This window comes from Fukomys damarensis, unplaced genomic scaffold, assembly GCF_012274545.1.
Source record: "Fukomys damarensis isolate Sample0158 unplaced genomic scaffold, DMR_v1.0_HiC HiC_scaffold_31, whole genome shotgun sequence".
NCBI lineage: Eukaryota > Metazoa > Chordata > Mammalia > Rodentia > Bathyergidae > Fukomys > Fukomys damarensis.
In genome coordinates this window covers 30,031,105-30,046,652 of record NW_022900943.1, presented here as the reverse complement: position 1 = coordinate 30,046,652, position 15,548 = coordinate 30,031,105, and the positions used below count along the sequence as shown (strand labels likewise).

The 15,548-nt window shown below is 41.0% G+C and overlaps 1 protein-coding gene across 1 annotated transcript in view; it reads left to right on the top strand.

The window, feature by feature from the left end:
- Positions 1–15,548, top strand: part of Rasef (RAS and EF-hand domain containing) — a 65,708-nt gene that overhangs the window by 12,092 nt on the left and 38,068 nt on the right. Inside the window, exons 3-4 of the mRNA XM_033757706.1 lie at positions 8,128–8,274; positions 12,096–12,186. Coding sequence (XP_033613597.1) covers positions 8,128–8,274; positions 12,096–12,186 — 238 coding nt within the window. The remainder of the gene's footprint in view (positions 1–8,127; positions 8,275–12,095; positions 12,187–15,548) is intronic.

The window sequence follows — 15,548 nt, the reverse complement described above, 5'->3', positions numbered from 1 at the left end:
GAGACATAATTATACCATTAGATTTTAATTATCTATAATTTTACCAATTTTATAGAGAAGTAGAAGGTGGTGACAACTCATGTCCCACATTCTGTATTAAATGATAATGGCTTTCGATTTAGCTTTATCTCTACAAATTTGTTTTAAAATTCTTCCCTTAATTTTTCGTTTCAGACGGAGTTCTGAGAAGAGGAGAGTAGTTGAGATACAAACTTTGATAATGTCACCTCTTCCTTTAAATCTTTCAGGGGAGGCCAGTCCTCTCAGATGACCCTCCAGGTCTGTAAAGTGCTTTTAGGTCCTGTGCACTTTTCCGGTTCCGTTGATTCTCCCCAGCTCCCTCTGGTATAAAACTGCTGCTAGTCCCTTCCCTTCACCCACCCTGTCTTCCTGAGGCTTGGCACAGCCTGGGGTTAATGGAGTTTAGAATAGGCCACACACCCCCTTCCTGCTCCCTGCCTAGCTGACGTCTCCACACACTCAGGGCAGGGCACTCCTGCCTTGTTCATGATCTGTGCTGTCAGAGCATCTTGCAATGTACTTCATCTTTACAAATGCGCAGGAAGGAATATGGTCTAATGATAGCATTTTATTTTCAGGAGTTCACATGGTGCCCCTTGAATGGCATGGATATTTTTATTTCTTTCTTTATTTAGGTACCGGGTATCGAACTCCTCCAGACCTTGTGCTTTTGAGGCAGGCGGTGGAATCACTGAGCTAAATCCCTGGCCCCAAGGCATGGATATTTTAATCTCCTGTGTTCAGATACTAGAATGTAACATCATTTTTCTGTTGACATAGAGAAGGATGTAGATGTTGATGTTTAATAGTGTTTACTTTTGTTCACAAAAACTGCTCTGGGCTTTGGATCAGTGTAATACAAAGTTTGAGTAAATAGTTTAGCTCTCTGTTTTAATGCTTAAAGCAACAGGACTTGGAATGTGAGGCTCAGTTTTCTTAGGACTCTGGGTCACTGTGTTCCTTAGTGTGGGATGGCTTATTTGCATTTGACTATTTCTTGGTGATCTCTGTGATCTCTTGAGACTAGAGGTATTCAAGCTTTATTTTGGCTGGGTACAGGATCGAATTTGGGACCTTGCACTTTCAAGGCAGGCGGCAGAAGCACTGAGCTAAATCCCCGGCTCTTATTTTACAAGTACATGTCAGCCCTACTGGTATTAAAATACAGAAACATCCATGTGTATGTGCTCTAAGTGAAATATGAATCTTAGGAGAAATGTGGGACCTTTGAACTTTTTTTATACATCTTAAGTTTACCTGTTTTTCTTTAAGTACATGTAATTTTCCTCTCAGCCTCCATAGGGATATTCACAAGTTAAAATGCTTATTTTGCAGGGAACATTTTGAAATTTTAAGTTGTGATTTTTCTCATTAGGAATTAGCCATGCCTACCCCTCTTTCAAACAAATCATCTTGTAATTTATTGCTCTAAGAAGACGAATGGGCACAGTTTTAAACATCTGAACTTGGTATGTGTAGGACCCTAGAAATTTAGTCCCCAAACCCTCCCCACTTAGCTTAACTGACTCCATTTTTAAGCTGAAAAACCATAAAGTGGGAGAACTGACCCCCGGATGAACTCAGACAGTAAAAATTTGCTTAGTTTGCTTAGTTTGCTTGGTTATGATAAGGGCAGAGACAGGCAGGCAGGAGAAAAGCCACTCCAATCTCGAAGAAGAAGAACAGGAGGTCCTGTGTAGATAAGAGAAGCTCACCATGTTCCTGAGTGCATTGACCTCCTCCTAAACTGGCCCCCTCCCCAGCCTGAGATATTTTTCTTCCCGCTTTCACAAGTACCCCGGCAACATCCAATAGATTTAATGTATTAGAAAAGAAGCCAATAAGATAGAGAAAATTTCAAGCCACCCTAACCCTATAAAGATAGGCTGAATGACTGGGTGGGGGCTTCCAGTTTGTAGCCGCTGCGTTGATGACACTGGGGGTCCAGGCTCGAGCTCGTAATAAACTCCTCATGTATTTACATCAGAAGAGTTTCTTGGTGGTCTTCTTGGGGATTTTGTGACTTGGGCACAACAGTATGTCGTTCAGAATACATTTTCCTCTGGCTTTCATTTGATATCATCAGGTATAATTTTGAATGTTTTGGTCTTGATGTCTCTCTCAGCACAGAAATAGATCTGTTTTGTATCTTGACTAATGTGTGTGACTTGGCTATGAATCTTTACCTAGTGTTTGTCAACTCCGCTTAGACAGATCTCCGTAGTATTTGTGAGTCCAGGTGTAATTGCCACAGGAGGCTGTGCATGTTCATGAAGGGAAACTGCTTTCAAGCCTAGGTCAGATGTAGAAGAAACCAGCGTATGTGTTTAGAGCCATTGTGTTGCCTGTTAGCTAAAGGATGATCTCAAAACCAGGAACGCGGCTAGCTGCTGAGCCGAAGAGTTCATAGGTGTGGAGCTGCCTGTGCAGGGTGCGGAGTTTACATCTCACATAGCAGCATCACTGCTAGTGTAGGAACTTGCTTCTGGGATAATGGATTTTAAATGAGGCCACTACCACAAATTTATAGGCAAAGGCTCGAATTGAGAAGGCAGAGAAGATGGGAAAGCTTGAAGAGGAGAGTAGCTGGAAGGGGCACAGCTCTGACAGAGAAGATCAGATTTGCCCAGGAATAAAGGAGAGGATTTTATGGGATTGTTGGGGCCTGGTCAATCACTATCTTGGGTCTGGTTCTGTAATTGGCTCCAGAGAAGTCCTTATGGCTTGCAGTTCCATGAGACGATTGCCCCTGGTTAAAGGAGCAGCCTCAGTTCTGTGGAGGCTCCACCAGAATCCAGAATCCAGGTGATGACAGGTTTAGAAAAATGACTAGAGACCTCTGGGTAGGCCTTCCAGGGGTCTGGAGCAAGATGTGCTAAAAGCTAGCAATTTGATGTTCCTGAAAGTCTCTCATCTTGGCATCCTAAGTCTTTTTCCCCCCCATTAAGTTTATTGGTAATTTTTAGGTATACAGTACAGTACAGTTACATTCATCATTGGGATCTTGTACCTTTACATGATGTATCTTGGTTCATATTTTTCCCTGTACTCCTGCCCTCACTTTACCCCCTCTACCTTTCCCTATTTACAAAGACTTTGTTTCCATTTTTTCCTGTTCTTACATTTTTTCTTTTCCCTTCTTTCCCGTACACTTCCCACTTTCCCTATTCCTTTAGCCCTTTTCTTCCTATGTCACATTATCAGTTATACAATTTGAATGGTATCCTAAGTCTTGAAGGGCAGGAGATAAAGTTAGGTAAATTGAGGGCTAGTAAACCTGTTATTACCAATTTTTAGACAATTACTCTTTAAACGATTAACACGCCCCACATGCAGAGCTAAGAAAGGGTCAGAACCAAAGTTTTAAGGTAATGAAGGAAGCAGATATAACATGAAGACAGAGAAGCCAAAGTTTGTCCTGCTTTCAGTTACTCATCTGTAGGACCAAGAGAAGAGTCACTATTTTTTTAAACAAAAGTAGCTTTTTAGTTCCTGACAGCCTCAGAAGAAATCACAGATCATGAATTTAATGAGTTCATAGGTTAAGGCCTGGGAGTTTGTCTTTGTACCTCTGTGGTGATCTCAACAGCTTTATTTTTTTCATCTAGTTTATTCTTGGGCATTTTTTGGTGAAGGCATCCTGACTATACCTTCTACACCTGGTTTTTGAGGTCAGTAAGATTGTTTGGACAATGAGGGGTTAGGTTAGGGGGATCTTATACTATACTATACTTTAATGAAAGAACAGTCCTGAATGAAGGACTTTGGTAGTCTTTGTCTCAGAGGGCCCAGGTATTGTGTCTTGTTAGGATAAAATGGTTGGGGGTTTTGTTTTGTTCTGGTTTGATTCAACATGTGTGAGAATCATCCTGTGAATTATGTTGCCCTGTCTGCACATGATTCTATGGGCCCAGTTTGACTAATACAGATCTGATGAAGCACACAGGAAGGAGGGGAGGGGTGTGGTGGAGAGTGGGCGTGTGCCTCTCCAAGTACATAGTGCCTTCCCTAAAAAGCATTGACTACGCTGGATATTATACGGTTGCCTCCATCTTAGTTATGTGTTTGTTCTTTTAAGGAGTCTCTATAACATGGACAGTCAGTATAGTGATGATGCATATCCTTCTCCAAAGGAATTTTTGAGTACATCAAATTTTCTGTGGATCCTGACAATCAATTCAAGCCTTAGTTTGGGCATGGAGATCTGGCCCTTCGTAGAGAGCCAGACTCTAGAGCCCAGTGGACTGAGTTGGAATCTTATTTCAGCGAATGAATGATACATGTGAATGTTTATATCAGTACCTACACTGCATGTTTGAGGTGTTCTATAAATGTCAGTTTCAGTGTATAAATGCTTCACAATAACCTTTTGTTCCCTCTTAAAGAGAGTGGGTGGTGATGGTAAAGACGTACTCTGGTCATAAAAGTTTTATTACTTAGTTAGCATGAAGCTATCAAGTAAGGAGACAAAGAAGTGTTTTCATTTCAGAGGGGGATAATGACATCACCCAAATAGGAAACCATCACCTAACTTTCTAAGTAAGCTGAATACAACAAAACACGACCTGTCTCGGTCGGAGCATTGCAGACTTCTTTCTCTTGGGACAGATTGACTGTGGTCAGGCAGGACCATATGGTTTCTCTCCATGTGGGGATGCAGGGATCCACGCGCATTGTATTTTTGTGGCTTTGCCATGTTGGAGTTCTTCATTTCAAACATAGAGATGAGGATGAGGAAGGGAGAAGGAAAAGGGGCAGAGAGAGGGAAGGAAGAAGAAATGGAGGAGGACGGGTGGAAGAAGAAAGAGAGACTGAGACAGGCAGAGACAGACACAACGACCTGAGGATTTTGCAGAGGACTTTCGGGGCCAAGCAGGAAGTGGAATGATAATCGTGGGTCATTTCCTCTCCCACCCCATTTCCCCTGAAGTGGCCACAGGGTCGCCACTGACCCACTAGAGACTTGGGAAAGCAAATCTTCACGAGTTCCCTGCAGAGAGAATCGGTACAGATGAGTATACTGATAGTTCTGGCACAGCGGTTAACTAACATTGTCTTAAGTTATTTAAAGAATTCACTGTAAACTATTCCTGAAATTGTCTGTTAAGGCCAGGACCAGCAGGTGACCCAAGAAAATTTACAAGTTCTTAATGTTTTGTTCTCATTTTATAAATTGCAGAAAGTGAGGGAATCTACTGAGATGTCTGCCTCTGGATATTGTGCAGCAAACATGACAAGGACTCTCAGGGACAGTTTCTTAGCAGCTGTCTCTTACAGGTTCCTGTCAAGATCATAGGCTTTGCATCCTGTTGGTCATCAGTAAATGACAAAGGCAAAGAATGATCCCATGGTACATTGAAATTACTTGGGACAGTCTTAGAGAGGAGGGTTTTCTTTTCTGTTAAGAAGTGTGAGTCATTCTTGGGACCAGTTATTTATCCTCAGGTCTACGGGAAGGATGATGGCAGCTTTCTGTCTAGAATCACTAGATGAGGTGACCTATTGATAATATTTGACATAAACAGTTGTTTTGAATCGTAATTGGCCCATACACAGATTGAACGGTTTATTTTGGGAAATAGGGAGGTGTTCTGACTTGTCACAGGAGCTAGATCAGAGGAGCAAGAGGCTGAGCTGGATATGGGATCTGCCACTTAGTTTCTACTGGGTCTTGGGCTGCCTGGGCATTCGCGGTAACAGACACCAAAGAATGGGTGGCTTGCACAGTAGAAACGTATATTCTCATGATTCCAGGGGCTGCAAGTCTGAGATGAAGTTGCCAGGAGGAAGAGCTCCTTCTGAGGCTTTTCTCTCTCTTGTAGATGGTCGTCTTCCCAGGGGTTTAAGTGGTCTTCCACCCCATGCATGTCTGCACCCAAAATGCCTGTTTGTAAGGTCACCAGTGAGAATGCATCAGAATTTACCTCAGTTGCCTCATTTTAACTTGATTTTTCCTTTTAAGGACGCTGTCTCCAAATAGTTACATTCTAAGGGCCTGAGTGTTAAAAACTTCAGCATACGAATTTGGGAGACTGAGGACCCACGTTGGCTCAGGCCCTTTGCCCAGCCTGATTTTCAAAATGGGTTATAAAATGTTTCATGGTGTTGTTGTGAGTATTCAGAGAGACAGTGCGTATGATTCCTTTGCATAATACCTGGAATCCGGTGAGCACTCACTAAAGAGAACTACAGTCATAAATCTTATGTCTTTGTTATCTATTCCATTTTGTGACCGAGGCCTGCAATTATCTTAGTCTTTCTCATGCCCCCAGAGCCTCTGAGCAGGCTGGTATCAACAGAGTTACAAGCTGACTGCCCAGGGAGGGTGGAAGGAATGGATGGGAGTTTTCTGTGTTTGGGAGTGCTAAGTCGTCCTGAGTGGCTTTCACGCATGACTGCTATACAGTGGGCTCAGATGTCCTCGATCCTGTAGTGGCTTGTCCAGTGGCTTTACCAGAATGAGGCACACACTTGAAAACCAATCTCTCCGTGTCTGGGGCAGGAGACACAGGCTTTTTGTAGTATTAAGGATGTAACTATTAAATTCATAGCAGCAGGTCAGTGAGCAAAAGAATTATCTAACTACTAGTGGTGATATTTAAGTGATTTGATGTTTGAAAGTATCTGGTGTTCCTGTGATTAGTTATCCATGGAGTTCTTTCATGCTGGCACAACAGTAAGTTATCACTTCAGGCCCTAGAAGTTGCCTGTTTTTGGAACTCATGCCATTTCTTCTTTCAACTATTATAAATATTCTCTTCCTTTAAAAAGTACTGTCAAGGGCCAGGGATTTAGCTCAGCGGTTCGGTGGCCTGCCATGCAAGCGCAAGGACCCGAGTTCAATCCCCGGTACCAAAAAAAAAAAAAAGAAAGTACTGTCACATCACATTCCTGGCTTGTGTTAAATATCAGCAAGTGCGGCTCTCCTCTAGGGTCAGAAGAAGGATGTTCTGTGTCAGTATTTACTAGAGAAACAAATGTAGTACAAGATATATAAATATGTATGCATTTACAAGATTGGCTCACAGTGGACACCCAGAGTCAGATGACGAAAAGCCCAGGGCATCTGTCTGCCCGGTGGTGACCAAAGGGTTTAGCTGATGGTCTGGAGCTCACTGCAGTGTCCAGTGCCACACCAGGAGGCCAGGGGTCTGCTATAGAAGGCTGAAGGATCCATGCCGAAAGCTGAAGAGTCTGTGCCAGAAGATGGGCAAAGACTGCGGCTCCTCCAGAAAAGCAGAAGAAGCAGCAGTGCCCTTCCTCATTTCTCCTTTATAACATCTAGGGGATGCGCCACCCTAGAGTGGATTTTTTTGCACCTTAGGGTGTGGATATCTGAGCGGATTCATTTAAGCTTCTCTTAACCAAACTTCTCAAATTGACACAGTCTGTCAACCATCATAGGATCTAATTGTGTAATTAACCCCTGATGTAAGCTGTAAGAGGAGTCCATGATGTGATGGGGACCTGTGTGACTGGCACATGAAAGGTGGGGCGTCTGGTGTGTCTGAGCCTGTGGACCTGTGCATCTCCACGTAGTGTGAGAAGTAAACCAATTTGTTGGGCGCTCAGTGTCTGGAAAATGAAAGAATTGGTATGGGGAAAAATCCTAGTCATTTGGTATCAGAAGCATTCTGAATAAAAATAGCACAAGTACATATAAATTTATATGAAGTAATATTTAACTTACCATAAAATAATAGCTATATCCATTTTTTCTTACTGAACATCTTTTGAGGGATTGATGAAACAAGCACTTCATTATTAGCCACTTTCCTGTAAATTTACTTACCGTTTAGTTTACCCCCCAGCCAACAATAAAAACAACAGAAACACAAAACAGCAGTGGTAAACAGCAAGTGTCCTTCCCTTAGGGTTTCTTACCCTCCGTTTCCACTGCCCTCATGTGCTACGATCTGCTAATACAGAGAAATGAATGTGTCAAACTCTCTGACTGATGTATTCCTTCATTGTAGATCATTCTATTGCTCTTGTTTCCTCATTGGATCTTTGGTTATGGTCGACTTTCCTAAGAGTATTCTGCAACTTTGCTTCTTTACGTTGTCATTCGTTATTTAATTTAATTTTTTTTTTTTTTTTTTGCAGAAAAGAGCAAGTTAGTACCCTGTATCAGAACATCAACCTCGTGGAACCAAGACTAATCCAGCCCTATGAACATGTGATAGAGAACTTTATCCGGGAGATCAAACTTCAGAGCACAGAGATGGAAAACCTGGCCATTGCAGTGAAGAGGTATTGAAGTCCTCTCTTTGTGCGGGACCCACGGGGTCCTTCAACTGACCTGGGTGATAAATGGACTGCACTGCACTGCATTAATGCATAATGATATGGGTGGACTTCCTGACTTTAAACTAAGCCCGCACACATTGAGTTAGGCTCTGATTTACAAGTATATGAGTGGATCAATGTATTCCTTTTATATCCACTCTTCAGGAACAGCGATTGTATACAGAATGAGTCAGAGATTGATCTTACACCCAACTTCTTAGAGCACATAAGAAGCTTCCAGAGAAATTGGTAGGACTCCATTTGAAGCCTGGCCTTGTAACTTATGAGTATGAAACCTGGAAGACAGGTTACCTAATCTCCCAGAGTTTCATTTCCTGCACCTGCAAAATGAGACTAAAGTGTTCACATCCTTGGGGTATGGGGACTCAGAAGATGACACCATGGGTAGAGCCTCTCACCTTGTACCTTCCACGTGGTGTGTGCTCAGCAATCTGCCTTTCCTCTCGCTGGTCCTCTTCACCCAGCTCTGCTCCCTAAACTGAAAACCAAAACATTGCTTAAGCTCCTACTGTAATACAAGCCTTTATGTAATGCATATGTTACATAGACCATCTTAATGCTCTCAGTAGCCATTTAGTGCAAAAGTGAATTGATATGTGTTCTTGGCCATGCATCAGCCCTAGAAGGACAGCCCTTCTTTAGTACGTGCTGAGAAATAGACATATGTGTTTGTCACGTCCCTGGTCATTCTGTCCCACAGTTGCTTCCTGTGTCCATGTGGTCCTCTAGCAGTGCTCTGAAGGTCTCACCCAGAACCTGAAAACACAGACCTATGGTAGGATGCTCCCTACCTGCTTGGGTGCAGGTGACAGCTCCAGCCCACTTGTCTGTAATTTCTCTGTCTCCTTATTCTTTCTGTCAACATACACTGAAATTAGGTCACTAAGCCCTTGGAGTAATTGAAAGGACTTAGAAATTAGAAGAGAAAAATGTTTTAAAATTTGGATGCTAAATAGAACCATTCTTGGTTGAATATCTATAGGGGGTTTCATATGGCCATTTTCAGTGCCTGTTGCCCTTAAGTTTGCCTTCTAGGGGCCTTCTAAGGACCCTTAGAACTCCAAATTCTATAGGGAATTTTGTGATGTGGACTACAGAGTTGGCCTCCTTTGAAGCATGACAAGCAAGCACACATACTGATTCTTCAAAGTGTTCACTGAGTGTCTGTTTGTAAACAGATGAGCATAAGCACACGCACAGGTGAACAGGTACAGATCCTGTTCACAAAGACATCTATCTCTGGGTCTCTCTGTCTCTTTCACTCTTATACCCCACATTGCAGCACATCTAAATTCTTCTTTTGCCCTAAGTGGTTGTTAACAGCAATAAGATGTCCTATGTAAGCCACTATGGCTTGTAAGAATTGTCTGTGCTACTAAACCTACAAGGGAAGAAAAAAAAAAGAATCGTTTTCTTTATGCTCTTATTGCCAGCCAGGCTACTAGTTTATAGTGGAGTGAATCTATCATTTTGTGTTGCTCTGTGTTGGTGTCTCTTTCCATCTCCCTTGCTGTGCTCTCTTGGGGGACTCAGCCAGCCTGTCTCTCCTGAGCCTGGAGTCACCTAAGGGGCTCTCTTTCACTATCCAAGTCTTAAACTGAAGTTTAAATACTTTTTGTAGTTCTCACAGTGGGCCATAGCTTAGATTACTAGACAAGGACCACTCCTGCCAACTTGCTTTAGCCTAAGGGAGAGTATCAGACTTTTCACACTGCACTTGACGTATAAACTGGGTTCCTGGTGTCCTGGAAAGAGCCCTGGACTGGGTGATGGTAGACAGCCATAGCACACTAGATGTTTTGCTAGGAATTAGCAATTTATAGATAAACATTTTGTTAGTGATTTACACACACACACACACACACACACACACGGTGTTGCTCAGAAGTGAGAAGGACAGAAAGCATTCAGGGTCAATCCCAGTTGTTTGGAACTGGATATGTAAAAGAATAATAGGGAAGAATGATCATAATGAACAAAGAAACCATTCTATTTATAGCATCAGATTTAACTCAAAATTGTTGCTTTGTAGATCCATAAGATCTAGACTCAAATAGCAGGTATTTATAAACAGAAACTAGCTAACTTACCAAAATCGGTTGACATGACACCTTGGTATTAAGTAGGAAGTAAACAGGAGCAGAAAATAGTGGATGGTAGTCAAAATTTTACTTTGAAGTCTTCCCCTTCACATTATTTATTTGAAGTTTTGTTTTGTTTTGTGCCAGGGATTGAATTTAGGTCCTTGAGCTTGCAAGGCAGGCGGCTGAACCACTGAGCTAAATCCCCGGCCCTATTTGAAGTTTTATGTAGCAGATAAACTCATATATACAAATTGTGCTGTCACACATGTGTAAATACCGAATAGTTTCCCTGGTGTAAATAATCTGCAACAATGCATAAGATTCTAATAAGATTACTGACATTTAGAAATGGGAAGAAAGGAGCTAAAGGTGTAGGGAAGGTGGTTTGGGTAGGGGAAGAGTAAAAAGGGAAAAGAAAAAAATGTGAGAGAATGAAAAGATGAAAATAAAGTGTTTGTAGATGGGGAGGGGAGGAGAGGGTGAAGGGAGGGCAGAGGTAAGGGGAAAAAATGAGAATCAAGATTTGTCATGTAGAGGTACAAGATCCCAACAATGAATGTAACTGTACTGTACACCTAAAATGTACCAATAAACTCAATTAAAGCTGAAAAAAAAATAAAAGAAAAAAAAAGAGTAAGGGTGAAGACAGATAGGATGGCGCACAGCAGAGAAGATGGGAGGCCCAGTATTTGAGGCCTGTCATCTACTTGTATTAACAGTGTTTTGTTATTGGTCCAGGGGGTTGACTCTGAACCTTGTGGTGGTTGCTCTCAGGTCACTTATAGTAGAGTTGACAGGCAAGTCCTGTGCATGTAACATGTTAAATACGTGGACATGAAGTTCATAGAGAACAAAGGAAAAGTGTATCTTCTCTGTCTTGGGCCATCTGGCACTTCATGATGACAATTTCATAGACAGTTGCTAGTAAAATAAAATAACCCTGAAATGTCTTTCACCAATTTTTCTATTTCTATTTTTTTTCATTTTCCAGGTTCTTCTTATACTTCTATTTCTTTATTAGCACATGTTTGCAATGCATAATGACTGTGTTCACTGTGGGGGTTGGTGTGTATACATAACACATCTTAACTCTCTTTCCCCTTCCTGTCTGCTCCTGTTCTCCCTCCCCTCCTTCCTTAGAGCTGTGATTGATTAATTATATTAACCAAAGAAACAAACATTTTCTAAAATTAACTACATGATAGAACTTTGGGGGAACAGATTAGAAATAATTACTGAAATCTCTTTTTTTCTCTTCTTACTTTACCATGTAGTATTGAATTTCACTGAATAGAATCTTTCAATTACATTTAACCATTTTTTTTTGGCAGAGTTATCTGCAGTCTAGATTTGTAACTTCGTTTTGGTAGCAAATAAGAGTTTCAGAATTTGAGAATCTCCCAGGGATTTGAATGTCCTAAGTGATTTGGTAATTTTAACTATTCCTTGCCACAGTCTAATTTACAATCACTCACTCTGTTTCATTTATAACAGCTCTTTTTCCTGTTATTTTATACCCAAATGGTTGAATTTCCAATCTTATTACATGAAGGTTATGAGAAATATATACAGTGGTGTGTTTCTTCTTATTTGTAAGAGATACAGGGTTTAGAGGAAGTTTCTCTTCCTGTTTCTAGTCCAGGTACGTGACGAAAAGGTGTGCTTTCTTTCAAATTTCAGAGCCCAGGACAAGGCAGCTATGCAGCTGAGTGAGTGGGAAGAGGAAATGGATCAGAGGATTCAGGCTGCCGAACACAAGACCCGGAAAGACGTGAGTTTCCAGGATTGGCCACGAATGCAGCAGCAGATCCTCAGGGGGCACCTTTTTATATGGCTGGGGCCTCTGCACCCCTCTTGGTGCCAGGGCGTGGGCACAGCAGTCCTGGGTTCCCATGAGGCTCCCAGAGAGGGGATTTTTACCAGTGGTGCTTCTGGGGCATCGAGTTTGGAGAGATGGAGATTATGAGCATAGAAATCAATAATGCAGGTCATCTTCAAAGAGTGACCAGTGCAGAGAAGAAATAGTGTGTGTTACAGACAGTTAGCAGGGCCAGGAGTCTGTTCAGGCTAGGAAGTCAGAGACTTATGCAGAGGTGATTTGAGTGGGTGGATTGGAGAAAGTGGTTTGGTCTGTGCAACCCTGTCTCACTGCCCGTATCCTCTGCCAGCTTTGAGTGTAGATCACAGTGAAATTAAAATATGTCTTTCAATTTAAAGTGTTTCCTAATAGAAAATTATTATTGTAGGAACTCTTCAAAGTGAAAGTTGTATGCTACCTTTGGTATTTCCCCTGAAAAAGTGTTCTCTTTTTCTCCTAATGTGTTCAACCAGTCTTTACTCCAAACAAAATAGACATGTCTCTCTTTTCAAACTTTAAAATTGGATAGTCCCTACTAAGGGGCTTTACAGGATTAAACAAGGTGATATATATTTTTTTAAATTTATTGTATTGTATACCCTCCTATCCTCCCTGTGAACAAAAGCTTTGTTTCCATTTTTTCCTTCTGTTTTCACATTCCTTCCTTCCTTTTTCCCTCCCTCCCTTGTTCCCCTTCCCATTTGAACACTTTCTTCACATTTCCCAACATCCATTATACATCCCAGTTCTAATTTCCACTTTTGGTTTCTCACACCAGAGAGATGGTGTGGTATTTAAACATGTGAGTCTGGTTTATTTCACTGAAGAGTATGGTCTCGAGGTCCATCTGTTTAGCCATGCCTCTTCTCTCTTCCATCGATCTACTGTAATATGTGTATTCATTTCCTCATCAGGTACTTAGGGTGTCTGTCATTCAATCTCATCGCTCTTTTCAAGCTTGCCATCTTAGTTGTCGGTAGCGGGCAGCACCTACTTCTTACAACTTCATGCTTTTACTCGGGACCTTGTACTTGTGGGGCAGGAAGCGGTGACACCACTGAGCTGCATCCTGGCATTTCATGCTTTGTTAACGTTAACCTCATCCGTGGTTTCCTGGCTTTGGGCTAGGGGTAGAAAATCCATGGCAACACAGCAGCCTTTACCCCAACGTGATGGTGGCCCAGGTGGCCAGCCATTTGCCAGCTGCGTGTTTTCTGAAAATCAACACAGTGGTCGAGAACCTGCTGCCAGCCAAGCAGCTTTTGCACTGTGAGGAAAACTCTTCCAGCTCTTCTCGCATCTGCCTCAGACCCTTCTAAGTAGACTCTGCAGTGACATGTGCTCTCTTACTAAAGACTTTCTCTAACTGCCCTCCGGCGAGCAGGGCTGTGCTCAGCTCCTTAGGGTCTTCATCCTACGAGCTGGCTGATGGTCGTGGCTCTGCTTTTGCTTCAGCTGTTTTTTGTGCTTTCAGTTGTCACCCCTCTACTTTTCACTGCCTCACATTTGGAGATAGAGAAAATCTTGTGCTGCCCTTGGTGACCTTTCCTATGTTTGGATATAGGTATATATTGGGAAAATAGCTTTGCAAACAACATTGTGGATGTCTTCACCAGAAGAGTTTCTTCAGGTCCTCTTTAAATCTTCCTTTGTCCTTTCCTTTTCGCTGCTAGAAAACATAAGTATTTTTTAATCACTATAGATTCAAAGTTTTTAGAATTATACATACATGAAATCTTACAGTAGATACTATGTTTTGTGTGGCTGTCTTCCTCTATGCAGCATAACTACTTTTTGAGCCATATGTATCAGTATTCATGCTTTCTTCTAGTTTAGTAATATTCTGATACATAGATATACTTCAGCTTGTTTATTGATCCATCTATTAAAGGTCATTTATTACTGGCTATTGCAAGTTAAGGTTCTGTGAGTTTTCACATACAAGAATTTAGATAGGCTTATATTTTTGTTTCTCTTGAGTGAATTCCCAGAGTGGAAAGGCTGGATCATCTGCATAGTTGCGTTTTTGTTTTTATCAGACTCTGCCAAACTGATTTCCAGAGCGGTCATGCCGTTACACAGCAGTGCATGGAGTTCTCCTCTTCAGCATTTTGTAGAGAACTCTTGTTACCATTTTAATTAGATTTATATGCTGATTCAAGCAGTTGAAGATCTTTTCACCTGTTTATTTTCTGTGACTTCGGTTTTCATTGTGCTAACATTGTCCTTGTTTGAGATTTTTTGTTCTCAGTACTGGGAATCGAACTCAGGACCTTTGCTTGCTAGGCAGGTGCAGTGCCGCCAAGCTACAGCCTGGCCCTGACACTGTCTTTTGAAGAGTAAAAAAATTTAATTTTGATGAAATCCAAATTTCCAGTTTTTTCTTTCATGGATCATACTTCTAGTGTTCTATTTAAAATATCTTTGACTGATTATGATTTCTGTTAAGTTTTATTGTGTTAGATTTTACATGTAAGATGTGTTTTGAATATGGTGCAAGGCATGGATCGGTGTTCCTTTTTTAAAAAAATGTGAATATCCAGTTGATCTGGCACCCATCGTTGGGAAAACTGTGATCCACTGGACTACTTTTGCACTTTGTCTAAAATCAGTCTAGTATATTTGTATAGGTTATTTCTGGGCTCTACTTTCTGTTCTATGGATTGATTTGTCTGTCTTTATGCCAATATTAATAACATTTAACATAAGAAGATTTGAAATCAAGTGATATTCATTCGCTCTCTTTTTCAAATATTATTTTGATTATTTTAAATTAATTTTCATTAAATTAGCTTATAATTTTCTAATTAAAAAAACAAAAGTATGTTGGGGTTTTGATTTTATTGCATCTGTAGATCAGTTCATAATGATATTGAATATTCTATGCACAGGTGTGACTTATATCTCTATTTAGGTCTTCCTTACAGCAATGTTTTATCATTTCCAGTGCAGATATTCATATTTTGTTAAATTTTGTTTCTAGCACATCATTTTATGATGCTACTGAAAATGTTTTTTTTATTAATACCTATTAGTCATACAAAATAATGGTTTATGCTTTGAGTATTTCCACCTCACTATTAATCTTCCCTGCCTAATTGTTCTTTATAAATATATAAATACGTAGTTGATTTTTGTGTATGTATTTTCTGTAGCATTGTTCAAACTCAGCTTTTGGTAGATTTTGTGAGATTTTTAGGTTGATGATAATGTAATCTCTGAATAAAGATAGTTTCACTTTTTCTAATCTTTTTTTTTTTTTTTTTTTTTTGGGG